Consider the following 16,970-nt stretch of genomic DNA (forward strand, 5'->3'; position numbering starts at 1 on the left):
CAGGTAGGTGAAGGCAATGCCTGCCTGTGTGGCAGGACCCAGGTTCCCAATGCCGATTCCCAAGGATTAGTATCAGCATTGGGGAAACAATGAGGAGAGAGCCCTAGCAGATGCAGATATATGATTGGCACAGTTCTAAAACACCAATGGTTTCAGTACAAGAAAAGAGAAGGGAAGCACCATTGGACCCAGAGTCTAGATATGAACAATAATTAGTGGCATATGAGAAGTGGCTCTGTGTATATGGTGGGGAGAGAGTATGTTAACAGCTATGTCATTGTCCTTTGAAATTTTTGGTTCTTTCCCAGTATGAATACAATTTCTTATTTAATTTTTTGAGGAAGTTTCTGATTTTCTTTTGGTGGGTGGGGATGTGGGGATCCATAAATTCTATGTTTTACCCTTAAACACTTAAAGGACAATAATGAGACAAAAATCCAGTGAACCCACCTTTTCTCCTTTAGGTCCTGGCAACCCAGGAGGTCCTGGTTGACCTTGATGGCCCTAAGAAAAAGAAAACCACTGAATAGGAAACTGCATACTTTGCCTCCAAGTGCTTTGCTTGACTCAGTTTCATGCATATGTCATTAGACCTTACATTCTTCCATGATAGAGAAGGGATTTGCAGGGTGATGGGGTTTCATATGTGTTAGAGTTTACCAGGGGGATTTCATATGCATATTCCCCTTGGGGATGCCATCTTTCAAACACAAACATGTACTTGTAAACAGATAGACTCATGTTTCATAATGGAAATCCTTACCACATATCCTGGAATTCCTGGTTCCCCTTCAGGTCCCATTAATCCTAAATTTCCCTATAAAACAAAGTGAAAAAATCAATGATAGTAAGTATAGCCAACTCCATAAATTTTCTAAATGTTATTCTTCTAATGGTTCCTTACAGATGTGTGCATGTGTGCGTGTGTGTGTGTGTGTGTGTGCGCGCGCGTGTGTGTGTGTGTGGTTTGAAATACCTAATTTGAATGGTGAAAGCAAAACATAATAATTTATTCATACTTTGGCTCAAACTATTCTGTACTGGAAAAGTAAAAAATGTGCTTTTGGTTTTCTTCTTAGTATGTGCATTAGTATCCTTAATCATATTAGCAGGAATGCTGTCAGTTTTGGGATTTGTATGGTGCCCAAGAGAAAACTTAGAAAAAAAATTTTTTTTAGGTCTAAGTTGGTGGTAGGCATGTGTGGATGTACTAAGCATATTTGTTAAAAGAGAGGCTTCTCTTTGGGGTGGTGGTAGCTTAGTGGCTACTGATATATGTGAAAAAAAAGAGCATAAACAAAGCATTTTTTAAAATGTAAAGAAAACAAAAAAGTGCAGGAGATAAGTATATATAGTACAGTTTTGTGACTACCCTGTTAAATTATTCACTCACACAGTTAAAGACAAACTGTATGTAACAGAAGTTAAGTTTCTTATATTTGTTCTTTTTTTATGTTGGAATACTTACTTTTGTTCACCTCTGTTAAGTTCAAGTAAAAAAGGAAATCTAATATAATAAAAAGTTAGCAATTTGGAATGTAAAGATTGTCAATTTTTGCCCTCATGAGTCTGTAATTGTATTTAAAGATAAGGAAAACAAGCCTCCTAAGAGTATGTCTAAATACTGACACATCTGGCTGAATTTCTGATCAATTTTGTTCATGTAGGGGCGAGTAGACATTCCTTCATGATGGCTGATTTAAGTGAAGACAAATCACTGAATCTCAAAGTTGGAAGAGCTTTTAGAGGTCATCTATTCCAATTCAATTCAATCCAACCAGCATTTTCTAAGCACCTACTATGTGCAAAGCACTGTACTCATTCAATCCTGTGCATGCATTAATAGGCTACTCTCCTACTGGAAGTATTGTTTGGGCAACTGGTGAAATATTATTTTGCATTTTTTTTAGGAGTTTTAAGTTGCCAAACTACTCATATTGATTACCTCATTTGATCCTTACAACAGCTCTACTGAGATGTGGGTGAGACAAGTATGATTATCACCATTTTACAAAGGAGCAAACCAAGATTCAGAACCTTTAAGGACTTGCCTAAGTTTATGGAATTTGTCAGTTTTGAAGCCAGACACTAGAACCTAGGGATCTTGACTTCTAGTCCAGGGTAATGGACTAGACAGCATTGTCTCACTGCATTATGGTGCCCTAAAACTTCACCAGCAGAGAATCCAACTGAGAATTATTCAGTTAGGATCCAATTCTGATCTGAGATATACAAGTAGGAACATTTTATGAAATAAGTTATTTCTTCATTTATGGGAAATCAGGCACGTGCGATAAGCATTAGATTTAACTGTTTAATTTCAAACATTATTGACATGAAATTTCCAAAGAACCATAAGAAAAAGATTTTTTTAGAAGTCACTTTATGGAGTTAAAGTTCTTAGAGGTTGTCAAGTAATTCTAAACATTTTATTCTTCAAAATAAGTGACAGTGGAGGAAGGACAGAGAAACAAGGAAAGTGATGCTGTTTTTCCCTTAAATTTAGCAGTGCATTTTAATAGATAAAGCAAAACCACAAGTATAACAAAGAGCAAAAATGTATACTCTTATTTTCATACAGTATATACTATTCTGCCTATGAGGGAAAAATGAAGGAGCTAAATAAGTTACATTAGTAATACAAGTTTACATGAAGAAAGTGTATATCCCAGGATTATAGATTTAGGTCTTTAAGGGTCCTTAGAAACCACAGAGTCCAATGAGAAAACAGGCTCAGAAAGGTTAAGTGATTTGCCCATGGTCACAGAGCTGATAAGTGTCTAAAGCAAAATTTCAACTCAAGTCTTCCTAATTCTACTGTATCATTTAGCTGCCTTTAGGGTTGACAGCTGTGTGGTAAATGACAAGAACACTCCATAAGAGATCAGAACACTTGGGTTACATCCTTGGCTCCACTGTTTGCTAACTATGTGACTTTGGGCAACTAAATGACTCTTTGTAAGCCTTGGTTTCCTCATTTTTAAAAAAGAGGGTTTGGGCTCTTTAGATGAACTTTAAGGTCCCTTTCAGCTCTAACATCCTCTATACAAGGCATACTTATAAATTAATAGGACCAACACAAAAAATATCGTATTTAAAAAGGTATGTCACCTTGGAAGGCTGTACACATGGAAAACTAATGACTTTTGGGGCTTTTCTTTGTAAAAATGTGTTCAGAACCAGTGTGCAAACTTCTTGACCTTAGAATCATACTTCTTTTTTTCTTTATACTTAAAATAGTAGTAATGAACTTGATCTGCCTTTGAATTCAACGGACTTGGCACCAAGTAATGTTTGGTTACATCTAAGTAAAAATCAGCCTTAAAGAATAAACATATGCGATCACTGACTGCAGTCCAAAACATGAGGTATAGACTTTGAAGGCAATCTCAGAAGAGTTCCAAAATGATTTTGAGTAAAGGTAGACTGAAATATTAGTAAAGCTATATTGAAATGGATATATGTGTGTGTACATATATTTCTATGAGCATAAATATTAAATCTCTCTCTATATATATATGACTATGCTCACACATATCCTTACTAAGATATTCCTTTGAAGGAGACAATGCTTACTTAAAAGCATAAGTGTGGGATGTTTGTTTTTAAAAACCACTCACATTACTTCCCAGTTGGGATAAACATCAAGAGGCATTGGCAACCTAGAGAGATAAAATGATTGAAAATCAAGGGTAATCAGATGGAATTAAGGAATCCAAATTTAAGATGAAACTCAGCCAATCTTCTGATGGTAAGTGGTGTGTTATAATGATACACTGTAGGATTTGGAGTCAGTATATCTGGATTTGAGTCTTGGTTCCTCTACTTTGTATCTGAATGACTTCTAGCAAGTCACTTGGCCTGTCTTGGCTTTTATTATATGTGGAGGTCAGGTGGTGTGGTGTGAAGAGGGTGGGGAGGAGAATAGTGGCTAGATGGTTTCTAAGGGCCAGGGTTCTTTCTACTAGACTAGGTTGCCTTGCTTCATTATGGCACCCTGAAACTTTCCCAGCACAGCATTAGACTGACAGTAATTAGTTAGGATCCAATTCTGATCTGAGATATATAACTAGAAACATTTTATAAAATTAGTTCTTTGTTAATTTATGGGAACTTAGATGTGGCTTCTGTGAATGACAAGCATTAGATTTAACTGTTCATTTTCAAACATTATTGACTTGGTATTTCCAAAGAATCATAAGATAGAGAAACATTTTTAGAAATCTCTTTATAGGACTAAAGGTACTTAGCTCTCAGTACCATAAGAAGTGGTGCATTATGCAATGTTCTCCAAATATCTTAGTGAAAGGTCTAATATTTATGCCATTTAAGTGGAAACTAAGTAAAATATTGCAATCCTTTTTAGGAAGTTTCTGAAACAGGCAGAAGACTTAGTACAATCTCATTGAGATTTTTTTTTTTATTCTTCTCAACCACACTGTGATTTCTGGAGTTCACCCAATGTCTTGGCAATATTATTTTCATTGGGGTCAATCAGGTGGTGCAGTGGATAGAGCACCGGCCCTGGAGTCAGGAGGACCTGAGTTCAAATCTGACCTCAGACACATAACGTTCACTAGCTGTGTGACTCTGGGCAAGTCACTTAACCCCAATTGCCCTCACAAAAAAAAAATGTTATTTTCATTGTGATGGGTTTGGATAAAGTGTGCTATACCTCTTTTTATCCTAAAGGAGATTCATAAAAACATGAGTGATGGGCTTGTATTCTTGGGGAGATTTATCATGTCATTAAATAAAATAACCAGGGGATAATACAGATGTTGGGAAACTCTAATGTCGATTGTATATTATTTTCATAGCAATTTATCTTCAATGACAACATAATTTTCTGTAGATACTTAATTCCAGAGAATAGGTTTTCAGTGCTAGGCAGGTAAACATACCTACCTAGGTTGTGAGGTACAATCTGTTCCTGTTTGACCTTACTTCATAATTTATTTCTTGTTTTAGTTGGGGGACTTTTTTCATCAATTCCTCACATCCAGAAACCGCTAAACCATGCAAGTATTGTGGAATGTTCACAATGCTTCCTGTATCATAGAGGTTGATTATTTTCAATGGAAAGGCTGCCATCCCTGTAAAGTCCATCAAGGGATGAGGCTTGAGGGAGACAGACGCACATTTTCTTTTCCACTTGTGGTTATAGATACATAGATCTGGAAAATAAACAAGTACTAACCACAGGACCTCTGGTTCCTCTGGCACCTTTAGGACCAATTTCCCCAATTTGGCCGCGAGCACCTGTGCTTCCAATCTCTCCTGCTGGTCCCAGTTGTCCCTTTTCTCCCTGTTTGTATCATTAGGGATTGAAAAAAAAGAAAGAACAAATTCATATTTTACAAAAGTAATGGTTTCGACCATATACCTAAATGACCCCAGAAGAATTCTCAAAATAGAAACTTTGCTTTAACTTTGTATTACATTAAAAAAATTTTTTTTGAAGGGTGCAGTGAAAACTCATTTTGGTAAAACAAGCCAGGAATGTCTACTGTTCATTTTTGAATTAGACTTTTTTTTTTTAAGGAAAATCTTTGCTTTAGGAAAGTTGAACTCATCAGTTATTGAAATCTACTTAATGCAAAGAGTACCAAGGATCTCCAATTGTGTATTCCCAGGCTCGTCCATTATTGGGTAAGATGAAGCAGAATGGTGTGATGAAGGCACCTACTGACTACTTTCTAAAAGCATGTAATATGTAATTTTAAACCTCTTGGAAATCTACCTTCTGTTTTCCACAATACTGACAGATCTGGCCTTAAAATGGTTCTGTTCTTAGACACACATAAATGTCATTATTCACTTTCTGGAAAATGAAATGGATGCAAAGGAAATCTAAACTTTAGCCACAGCCAGAAAGGCAATGTACAGTATCCGTGATCCATTTTGGACACTGATGAAATTTTATTGTTTTTTTCCCAGGAGTTTAGTCTTCAGTAACAAGGTTATCCTACTTGATTTCTAGTTCTTAATGCTGACTTTAGACCCAGTGGTTATAGATGGTGAAAAGAGAGCCCATGGCTGATATTATTTTCACGTTCCAGAACAGTGATGGAGATTTGTTTCATTTTTTTTTTCATTTCTCCATTCCAACAAAGATTACGTGGCAGATAGACTAGATGTATGTTGGCAGAAATACTACAATTCAGTTTTTAAAAAACTGGACATATGGTGCAGGCTAAAGTTAAATATAATATATTTCTGGGATGGACATGGTCCAGTAACAGATTTATAAAAACATTTCTCTATATTAATCAAAAGTCTAAAACTCTCAATTCTACTCTGAGATGAATTTTCCATTGCAGCACACTATAATAATTAAAGAAGCACCTCCACTTTTCTTACCAGGAAAACATCACATGGGTTTGCAATAGAGAGCACACTTGACTTTCAGCACATTTTGGTCAAGAACACAGTTAATCCTTAACCTTGAAATCTGAGGCCAGTGAAATAGTGGAGAAGGAAAATCCACAGATAATTTAAAGATAATTTAAATCAATGCAATTCTCCCACTAAGTCCTCTTCTAGAACCATTAACATGCAGCAAAATCAACTTGACTTGATTTTCACTCATTGTTTTTGCTGCTCGGAACCTGTGAGTTCAAAAGAGGAATTAAAAGGTCAGCAATAATAAGGTGCTGGACCAAAGGGTCAGGATCACCCACAATTTTAAAAGGAATAGCTGTATAGTCCAATTGAAATTAAGGCTTTGTTTATCCAAGAGTGAACTTTCCATCTGAACTTTTGCTCTAGAGAGAGTTCTTAACTAATGAATGTCCTTGGGCCGAGAGTCAGAAAACTTTCTTTGTAGCATAGCTACAGAAAATGGTACCATCTTGTGGAACTTTGGACTTGTCAAAGTAGGAAGAAGACAAAGAAAATTTTGAGGAAGAGTGCATATAAAGGTGAGATATTACCTTTTTTCCTGGGCGACCCCTTTGACCTGGATTTCCAACAGCTCCTTCTGGCCCCTGGTTATTTATGAAGGAAGAAGAAACAGAGAATTAAGAAAAAGGCTACATGAAGTTTTTGCATTACTTATTATATTAGAAAGTCCTTGTGAAATGTTCAAATTTTAATGAAAATTGGAAACTTTTCAACGATATAATCCTTGTACAAGTTACAAGGGCAATTTAAATAGATAGCATAAAGAGTGAAGGATTAAGAGTCACATATGAAAAAATGATCCAGACAGAAGCAATGATACTATCTTTAGCTTGGGGAGAAAATAAATTTCGTTTTTAGGACACACATTTTAACTAGTGAGAGTGGGATTTACAATTGAGGACAATCCAATTTAACTCAACATCTTCACTGAGCACCTACTATGTACTCAGTGCTCAGATGACCAAAGAACTAGTATTCCTGCTCTTTTCTACAGCCATTTACAGGTAGGGGAATCAACTGACTTCATTTTCACTTGGATTTAAATCTCATTGTGGTGTTGGGACTTAGGTACAGGCTTGAACAGTATTAGTTTAGTTATGTCTGACTCTGTGATCATATGCACCACAGCACACAAATATTATCGATGGGGTTTTCTTGGCAAAGATTTTGGAGTGGTTTGCCATTTCCATCTCTAGTGGATTAAGGCAAACAGAGACTAAGTGACTTGTCCCCGGTCATACAGCTAATAGCTGAGGTCACATTTGAACTCAAGGCCTCCTGATTCCAAGGCCCAGCTCTCTATTCACTGAACTTCCCACCTAAAATCACTCCACGACCCCTCTTTTGCTTATAGGGTAAAATACAAACGCCTTGGCTTAGCATTTAAGGTCCTCTACAATCTGGTTCACGTTTGCCTTTCTACCTTATTACGCATTTTATTATTATTATGTTATTGATTTTTTATTATGTTATTGATATTATTATATTATTGATTTTCAAGAACTCTACATTTCAAGTAAACTGGACTATCAGCTCCATCTCTCATCTTCATGTTTGCACCAAGGTTTCCCAATGCCTGAAAAGCCTTCCTTTCTCATTTCTACCTCTCAGAAACCTTATCTTCCTTCAAGGTTCAGCTCGAGCTCAAGCTTCACATCTTTGGTGAAGGCTTGCCTGCTTTTCCATAGTTGTTAGAGCACACTCTCCTTCCTTAAGTTTTCCTTGTACTATATTTATCTTTGTATATATTGGATCTTCCCAGTAGATTGTAAACTTTTGGAAGGCAGGTAGTTTCATTTGTGTTATTGTATTCTTAATCCTTGGTAAGTGGTCTTGCCATAGTAGGCAATAAATGAATGATTGTTGAATTGAATTAATGCTAATTAGGGTTTAGATCAACCAACCGACAATCCTTTATTAGTGCCAGGTGCTCTGTGTGGTAAGTCCACGGGATACAAAGAAAAACAGAGTCCTTGCCTTTAAAAAGTTTGCTTTCTAAAAGGACAGATAAGGTAAGTGTAAAGTAGGTAAATGGTAACATTAGAAAGGAAGGAGATCAAGAAAGGCTTAATGTAGAATGTTCCCTTGGACAGTCTTAAAGGAAGTCAGAGTCTCTGAAAGATGCAGAAAAGTGGTTTCTAGCCAATCAGCAGGCACTCTGCATGTGATTATCCTATTTGGTTGGGAAAATTTTTTCTTCTTCTCTAAGAGATAATATTTATGGTTCCAGATTCACTCTAAGACAAGCTCTGTATACATGAGGAAGAAGAGAAAGACTTTGGAAGCTACAGACACATAGAGAAAGCTGACTCAATATGTCTCTGAGTTCCATTTTATATCACTGGAGACTTTGAGGAATTTCCTCTTAGGAGAAATCAGAGACTTTCTCCCTTGGTTTGAGCAAAGCTAGTATCATTTCCAGTGGTGACTCGATCGCTATTTGTATTTTTTGCTATATTCTAATTAATATGATTCCTCCTAATTTTGTTTATTTGTTCAGATAGATGGATTTACTTGCTATTTACTATTTGTGATGATCTTTTATGTAACTAGCATTTGTCAGGTAAGAGTCAAAATGTTGAGTGAATCCAGATCCACTGTTCTCTCCACTGCACCACCTAGCTTCCAAACAAGAAGTGACAGGGGTCCAAATTAGAAGGAAGACAGATTTGAGAGATGTTATGGAGGTAGGAACAATAAGACTTGTCAACTAACTGGATAAGAGAGGTGGGGAAGATAGAAGGTCAAGGACTAAGCTGAGATTGAAAACTTTAGTAACGAGAAAGATGGTGGTATCTTTGACAGAAATGGAGGCATTAGGAAGAAGGAAAGGTTTTGGGGTAAAGATAACGAATTACGTTTGGGAGACGTTCAGCTTGAGATGCTTACGTGACATCTAGTTGGAAATGTCCAATAGGGAATTGGTAATGCAGCTCTAGAGCTAAAGAGAGAGACTAGAGGTTAGATGAGTAGATCTGGGAATTATTTACATAGAAATGATAACTGAACCCAGGGGAATTAATGAGATTACTAAGTGACGGAAGGTATAAAGAGAGAAAAGAAGAGGTCTCAGGACAGAACCTCAGGGAAACTCACAGTTAGGGAGTGGGACCTAGATTATAATTCAGAAGGAGAGGCCAGACAGGTAAGAGGGGGAAACAAGAGAAAGTATCATCAAGAAAGTGAAGGAAAGAGAGAGTATTTAGGAGAATGGAGTGGTCTGTAGTGTCAAATGCTGCAGAGGGATTTGGAAGGATGAAGACTGAGAAGGAGCATCAGATTTAGCAATTAAGAGATCATTCATTGGCAATTGTGGAAAGAGTAGTTTCAGTTGAGTGGCAGAATCAGTAAGAAGGCTTTAAGGAGGGGAATAGAGAATAATTCCCTTTCGTTTCTTAAATTCTGTGAAGCTGAGAGAAGTATTATAAAGGACATTGTCAATAAAGTTAAATGAAAAAGGGTGGGATGTTCATCTGGTGAGGGAAACTGAGCCTGCAGGTTCACTGGTTTCTTATAGTTATGAGAGAAAGTGAAGAAGATTCCTAGTAATTTGGGTGGGTCCTCTGTGTCAAATTTATGATAGGACAAGGATAAGAATTGCAGAGAATGAGCAAATATGAATTAGGTTTTCTGATTTTTATCACTGGAGGGAAGTCATCGCAGTGATGAGATCACAAATCCATCGAAGAATTACAAGTTTGGGGTAGAAGAGAATGTGGAGATGAAGAGCTGACATTTGGAAACCCTGGTCTGCAGCTTAGGAGAGACATTGGGGTTGGAGATATGTAGGTGGGAGTTCACCATATAGACTTGTTAGTCAAAATGTGTGAGTGGATGAGATCACTGAGAATGAGAGTGCCCAGAAAGAAAAGAAGACAGAACCTTTGGGGAGGCCTACATTTATGGAGTGATAAGTTAACGTATAAATCATGGCTTGGGTAAATAAAGTACGTGCTAGCCAGGCTGAAAGTTCTAAAATAACAAAAAAGAAATCATTCTCCACTGTGTCCATTTTATTGTTTAGAAACAAGGATGGAAATTCACATTTGTCATTCAAAGACTGACAAGCTCCAAAGAGGTCTAGAAAAGAAACAAGTCAGGGTTTACTACTGTGCTTTGTACATAAGAGGCACTCAATAAATAGTTTTTGAATGAATGAACAGATACATGAGGAACTGACTCACATCCTAAACATCTGAGCTTGGCTAGCCAGACCCTCCGTAGGCTCTTGAATTAAGGGGACAAATTAGCCAAACTCTCTATCCCTAGAGGTTGAACTGAATTTAAAATTTGGGAGGATGATTGCACTAACTTTAGGATCATCCTTTGTTCCACTGACAAACTTTTTGATAGGATTTTTAATTCTGTTTAAAATAAAACTCTTGGGGATTATGAATATAAGTGTTTTATCCAGGGTGCCCCACATGTCTTCGTGCAGTTTTATAGACTTCATGGCTTAAAAATGCCCCAAGATGCTTGGGACATCATAAATATACACATACACATACATATATATGTATATACCTATACATATATATCAATATATCAGGGATACAGATATAAATATCTAGATCAGTGACTTGAACATAGTACTTCAGAAGGGTCTTTTTGAAATAGCAAGAACTCAACAAGTGTTTGTCTTCTTGACTTGACTAATCCTCCAAGTAGGAATAACCACTCATTTATACGGCATTTTTAGCTTACAAAGTGCTTTATATCCATGAAGAATTCTGCAAATTTGAGGTGTCAATCACACAGCCTACAGAGCTCATGGCACTTCTAAGAACACCTCAGCCAGATTAAAATGCAAGTGGGAAATATTTAACAAAATAAATAAAGATAAAATAAAACATAGTCAACATTACGTTTGAAAACCAAGTCAACATGTGGCCTGCCAGGTTCCTTCTACGTGGAGTGGCCCCCGTTTCTATTTGTTTGATGCTGCTGCTGTAAAGTGTGCTTTACCAGTATTATGCCCATTTGAGAAATGAAAAAAAACCCAAAAGTACAAAACTAGGTCTCTATCCAACATGACATAGCTAGTAAATAGAATATTTGAACTCAACCCAGGTGTTTGACTCTCAGGCTAGCACTCTTTCTACCATATCTCACCTCCTCCCTCACTTCCTTTTAATAACAACTCATATTTATATAACACTCTTTGATACAAAGTGCTATTCACTACATTTGAATTGCAAAATAGCCCCAGATTGGTATACACTGTAGTAGTAGGAAGTGAGAGTATCATTAACTTCATTGTATAGATGAGAAAATTGAGGTTCCAAGAAGTTAATTTCTCCATTTAAGGTGACACAACTAGTAAGTATTAGAGTTAGGAATCCAACCCCAAACTTGGATTCAAAATATGTGAGAATGTTAAAATTTTATATTTTTTCCCCAATGGCCTCAGAAATGGTGGAGTATCTAGTTCAGTGGGGATCTGAGGCAATAGGAAAAAGCCAGAAATGTGCCTATTAAAAATTTAGGTTAAGAGGCTTTAGCGATTCTGAGAATTTCTCATTCGAAATTGTTTCATAGCCATCAGAATGTCTCATTTAGATCCCTTATGTAGAGATTTTTCCTTTAAATGTATATATAGGTATGTATGTTTCTTTCTATCTCACTTGATCTATATATCTCTGTATCTATTTATGTATCTATGTATCTATCTACATATCTATGTATCTATGTATCTATCTAATCTATCTATTCCAAATGTGTGTTTCAGAGAGATAGTGAAACACAGAGAGACAGAGACAGAAAGACAGAGTGAGTGGGTGGGGAAGGGCTTTGGTGGTCTGCCAGAGCTAAACTACATAAATCTAGAGATAATTTGCTTTGTTTAGTCTTGATTCAATTTTGTTCACAGAGCTGGGCTAGTTTGTTTATTTCATGATTGCTCTGTTATTTGAGTTATTCATAAGCAATCTTTGTTCCAAGGTGTTGGTTGTTTAAATTTAGTGTTACCCATTGTGAGACATTTGAATACTGGCAGATTAAAACAGCAGGCTCAAAATCAGCAAAAATTGGGGACATTTAGGGGATTGAACAGGTTTTATTAGTAGCCACAGGAACAATTTTATATTTCAAAGCTGGTTAAGTAGTGAGAGTGACAGTTAACAGATGGTCAGCCTGAGTATTGCACTGGTATCCAAGAAACAGTAAAGAGATCCACAAGATGGCAGCTGGAATATTGGGTATATCCTCTGATGTGGGATTTATGGAGGAAATGAACAGAATGAGAAGGTGTGGATGGATGACCATTGGCAATGGGGGAGGGGGTTCCCACATTGATAAGATCATGGTTCCATCAAAATAACCATAATAATAAAATACTAAATAAATATAGCAATGCTGGAACACAAATGAGGTAGGTAGGTAGTACAGTGGATGGAGCGCTGGGCCTAGATTTAGGAAGATGTGAATTGAAATCCAGCCTCAAGCCTCACTAACTTTGACCTGGGGCAAATCACTCTATCTGCTTCACTTTCCTCATCTGTACAATGGGGATATCTCACAGAATAGTTGGGAGGATCAAATGAGGTAATATTTGTAATGTGCTTTGCCCACCTTAAAAAGCAATACATATTAATGCCAGCTTTGACCATGATTCTAGGCAGTGACCTTGTGTAGAACAGATTAGGGATTCTCCACATCCTGGGAGTTGTGACCCCCAACTTCCCAATTTTTATTTGCTTTTGTTCCTCCTTTCTTCAAAAATGCTAAATGGTACAGATCTACGTCTATGTTTACGTCTTTAAGCCTGAGAGGTATTATTGAGTAGTGGACAGAAAGCTGGTCTGCCCTGTTCTGGTTGGGCTGTTCTTGAAATCAGGAAGAATTGGGTGCAAGTCTCTCCTTACCACACACTGGCCATGTGATTCTGGTTCACTCAACTTTTCAGTGTCCCATACAACTTTCTAAACATAATAAATTACAGAAGTTGCTAATATGCATTGGTACTGAAAGTGCTTTATATCCATGAAAAATCCTTTACTAATGGAACATAGTCAAAGGTCTAGGCCCTGAAAATGTCTATATTTAAATTCAAATTAATTTCTTTCTTAATTTTCTCTGAGAACCTCAAGCTGCTGCTAAACCCGACATATTCTTGTGTCTAGACTGTATTTCATATTACTCTATTAAAGCAGGATCCAAAACTATGACTTCATTGATATGGGGAATTCTCTGATGAGGAAACTCCCTCTATCAATTCAGGTCAGCACCTTCTATGACATTTATAGTTTGCCGAGTTATCTCAGGCAATGAGAAATTAAGTGACTTGGCCAGGGTCACACAGCCAGTATGTGTCAAAGGTCTGACTTGAACTCACTTTCTATCCACTATGCCATACTTTCCTCCATGATTAAAATTGAGCCAAGACTAAACAAAGCAAATGATCTTTGCATGAGCCATCTCAACCAACTTCTGAACTCCAGGGATCAATGACATTATGCCATCCCTCCCAATTTGCCACTTCCTCCCATTTCAAGACTCTCATCCTTATTTTCAAGACTTTCAAGGGCAAGAGTCTTGAATTAGGAGGTAATGGCAAAATGTCCCTAGCTGATAAAGAAACAGTGGCTGCTTCCCTAGTTTGGGATATCAGTCCCCTTGACATCAAAGCTTCAACTTCAAAGATGATTTAGTAGAACTAGAAAGTAGACCTTGGACTCAGTACTGATTCTGCCATTAACTGGTTGTATAACCTTGTACAGCTCTAAGCCTCAGTTTCCTTATCTGGAAAATATAGAATCTTTACTTGATGATCTTCCAACTTTGTTTAGTGGTTTTTCAGTCATGTCTGACTCTTTGTGACCCCACTTTGGGTTTTCTTGGCAAAAATACTAGAGTGGTTTGCCATTTCTTACTCTAACTCATTTTACAGATGAGGAGGCAAATAGGGTTAAGTGACTTGCCCAGAGTCACAGAGCTAGTAAAAGTATCTGAGACCAGATTTGAATTCAGGAAGATGTCTTCTGACTTCAGACCTGGCACTCTATCCATTGTGCTGCTTAGCTGGCTGCCCAGAAGACATAAACTTCTATTTAACTTTGGAGTCAACTTGTCTACATATTCTTAGTTCCTAGCTAGCACTGCAATAGATAATAGATTCCTTAGATGTAGATGACATTAAGTCAGGAGGATGTTTCTCCAATGGGGTATTCAAGTTTCGTTTCTGTTGTAATTGGTCCAGTTTCACACCTTCCAGATGTTGCTGTACATTTTAATGGAGAAGTCAAACAGGAATTGGGTAGGGGTTAGAAGTGGCAGGCTACACTATTCTTGCTCCTTTTAAGAGGAAGTCTGACTCTGGAACTTCAGACAAACTGGAGAAATCTGATATTGATGTCACTCTTGAAGTATTCTTCAGGCCCAAAGGTACACTTCAATCCTCAAGACATGTCAAATGGTGGCCTTCTCTAGTGTGGGGTGGGGTAGGGTGGTTAAGTTTGGAACTTAAAATGTAACAAAGAAATAAATTAAGGAAGAAAGAAAAAAGAGAAAAGAAGAATAACATTCACCAGCACTTAAGAGGCTCTAAAGTTTGTTCTGTAAACTAAAAAACAAACAAATGAATGGTATCTTCTCCCTCTTCCTTATCCACCGCACCCTTCCCCAGAATCTAATCAGTTGCCAAATCTTGTTTATTCTTCTCCACAACATTTCTGGCACTCATTATCTTTATTTACCCTACTTCCACTTTGTTCACTTCTTGCCTGGATTATTGTGGCAGCCTAAAAAAGCATCTCTACCTCCATACCCTTTCCTCTCCACCCTATCTTTCAAACAGTTGGCAAAACACAGCTCTGAAGGTACAGCAACACCCCTGCTCAAAAACCTTCTGGGGCCCCCTATTTTCCTTCTAGGACAAAATACAGATTTAGCTTGGCATTTATGACTCTCCATAAACTGGGTCCAACCTATTTTTTCAGCCTTATTTCACACCAGTCCCATTTGTGAAATCTATGTTCCAGCCAAACTGGACCTGAACCAGGCATGCTGTCTCCTGCCACCGTGAATTTGCACAGAGTTTCTTTCCCTTGTGCCCTGACATTTCTTTTTAGCATCTTAAAGTTTGCTAAATGATTTAAATTATATCATGTGATCCTCCCAACAATGATCCTTCAAGGTAGATACTCAAAGTATTAATGTTCCCATTTTATAGATGAGACAACTGAAACTCAGAGAGGTTAAGAACTATGTCCATGCTCATAAAACTAGTGTCAAAGTTGGGATCTGAATCCAAGTCTTCTTTACAATGCATTACATTCTGCTGCCTCCAAGTGTGAGGTGTGCTCCTTTTTCATTACTATTTTTTAGAATTCTGCTTTTCCTTCAAGGCTCAGCTTAGAAATTGTCTTCTTCAAAAAACCTCTTCTGATCCCTGCACATTTTGTTTCCTCTTCAAATTTTCCTTAAGCATTTTGCCTGGGTCCTCCCTTTGCACCCATCATATCCTATCTTGGGCACATATCAAGTATCTATGTATAGTTGTGTCTGTATCATATTCAACTGCTGCTCACCCCATTAGAATATAAGCTCTTTGTGAACAGGGACTGTATCATGTCATCCCTAGTGCTCAGTAGAGTGCTTTTCACATAAAAGCACCCATAGAGTGCTTCATATATGCTTGTTGAATTGAACTGAATTGTGTATTCTTTGCTACAAAGTCTAACTAAGGAAGACCTCAATGGGTGAAAACAGTTCCAACTTCAGAATGCCTGATTAAGCAACAATTCCTTGGCTTCTGAAAACTCTTTTGAAAACATGTCATGGTATTTTTATTAGGTTTATGAGCTTAAGGGCATATAAAATTCCAACCAGAATAGCAATCAAAAGAATGAAAGAAACACATGATTGTACCCCCCCCCAAAAAAAAAGACATTAAGATAAGCCAGGCCAGACTCAAGTAAAATTGGGAAATGGGAAAATTTTGTCTTCAGCCTCTCCCTGTCTCTTTTTCTCTACTACCTTTTTCTTCATCATTTTTAGAGGTTGTTTCCTTATGCCATTCTTTCTATGTCTGTTTTCCAAATAGCTCATTTTATCTTCCTAGATTGTATTCTATGAGGATGGTGTCTTGTCTAAATTTTGTATCTTCCCCAGCAATTAGCATACTGCTTTATATATAGTAGGTACTTAATCAGTATTTGATGAGTGAATGAGTGGATGGTTCAGACTTTTCATTCCTCCACCCCATTTTCTCACAGCCATGTTAGGTGACTAGAATGAGTCTGATAAATTGTCACCACTGTTGGTGGCAACAATGTACTATTCCTTTAAGAAAAAAAATAACAATAAAAATTTTAAAAGTGACTTTGGTTGGGACTAAGCCAAATAAAACCAAAGGGGAAGATATTTTTACAATGAGAGAACTTGTCATATTATGCTATGCAGTAAGCTGGAACTCATCTTCACAAAAGGCCCAGATACTGATACTGAGGAGGGTGAATGCCTGCAGGGGGAATGAGTTCATGAGGAAAAAAGGTACAGCATAAGGCCTCCTGCCAAAGGCAAAGAAGGGCCTACTCATGTTTGGGGATTCCCACTGAACAATCAAG

At 37.3% G+C, this 16,970-nt stretch overlaps 1 protein-coding gene across 1 annotated transcript in view; it reads right to left on the reverse strand.

The window, feature by feature from the left end:
• COL24A1 (collagen type XXIV alpha 1 chain) overlaps nt 1-16,970 on the reverse strand; it is a 353,333-nt gene that overhangs the window by 86,015 nt on the left and 250,348 nt on the right. The window contains 4 exon segments of the mRNA XM_078155798.1: nt 451-504; nt 764-817; nt 5,201-5,308; nt 6,936-6,989. Coding sequence (XP_078011924.1) covers nt 451-504; nt 764-817; nt 5,201-5,308; nt 6,936-6,989 — 270 coding nt within the window.

The sequence above is a fragment of the Phascolarctos cinereus genome, unplaced genomic scaffold (genome assembly GCF_003287225.1).
Source record: "Phascolarctos cinereus isolate Bilbo 61053 unplaced genomic scaffold, phaCin_HiC Scaffold_5;HRSCAF=322, whole genome shotgun sequence".
In the NCBI taxonomy this organism is placed as follows: domain Eukaryota; kingdom Metazoa; phylum Chordata; class Mammalia; order Diprotodontia; family Phascolarctidae; genus Phascolarctos; species Phascolarctos cinereus.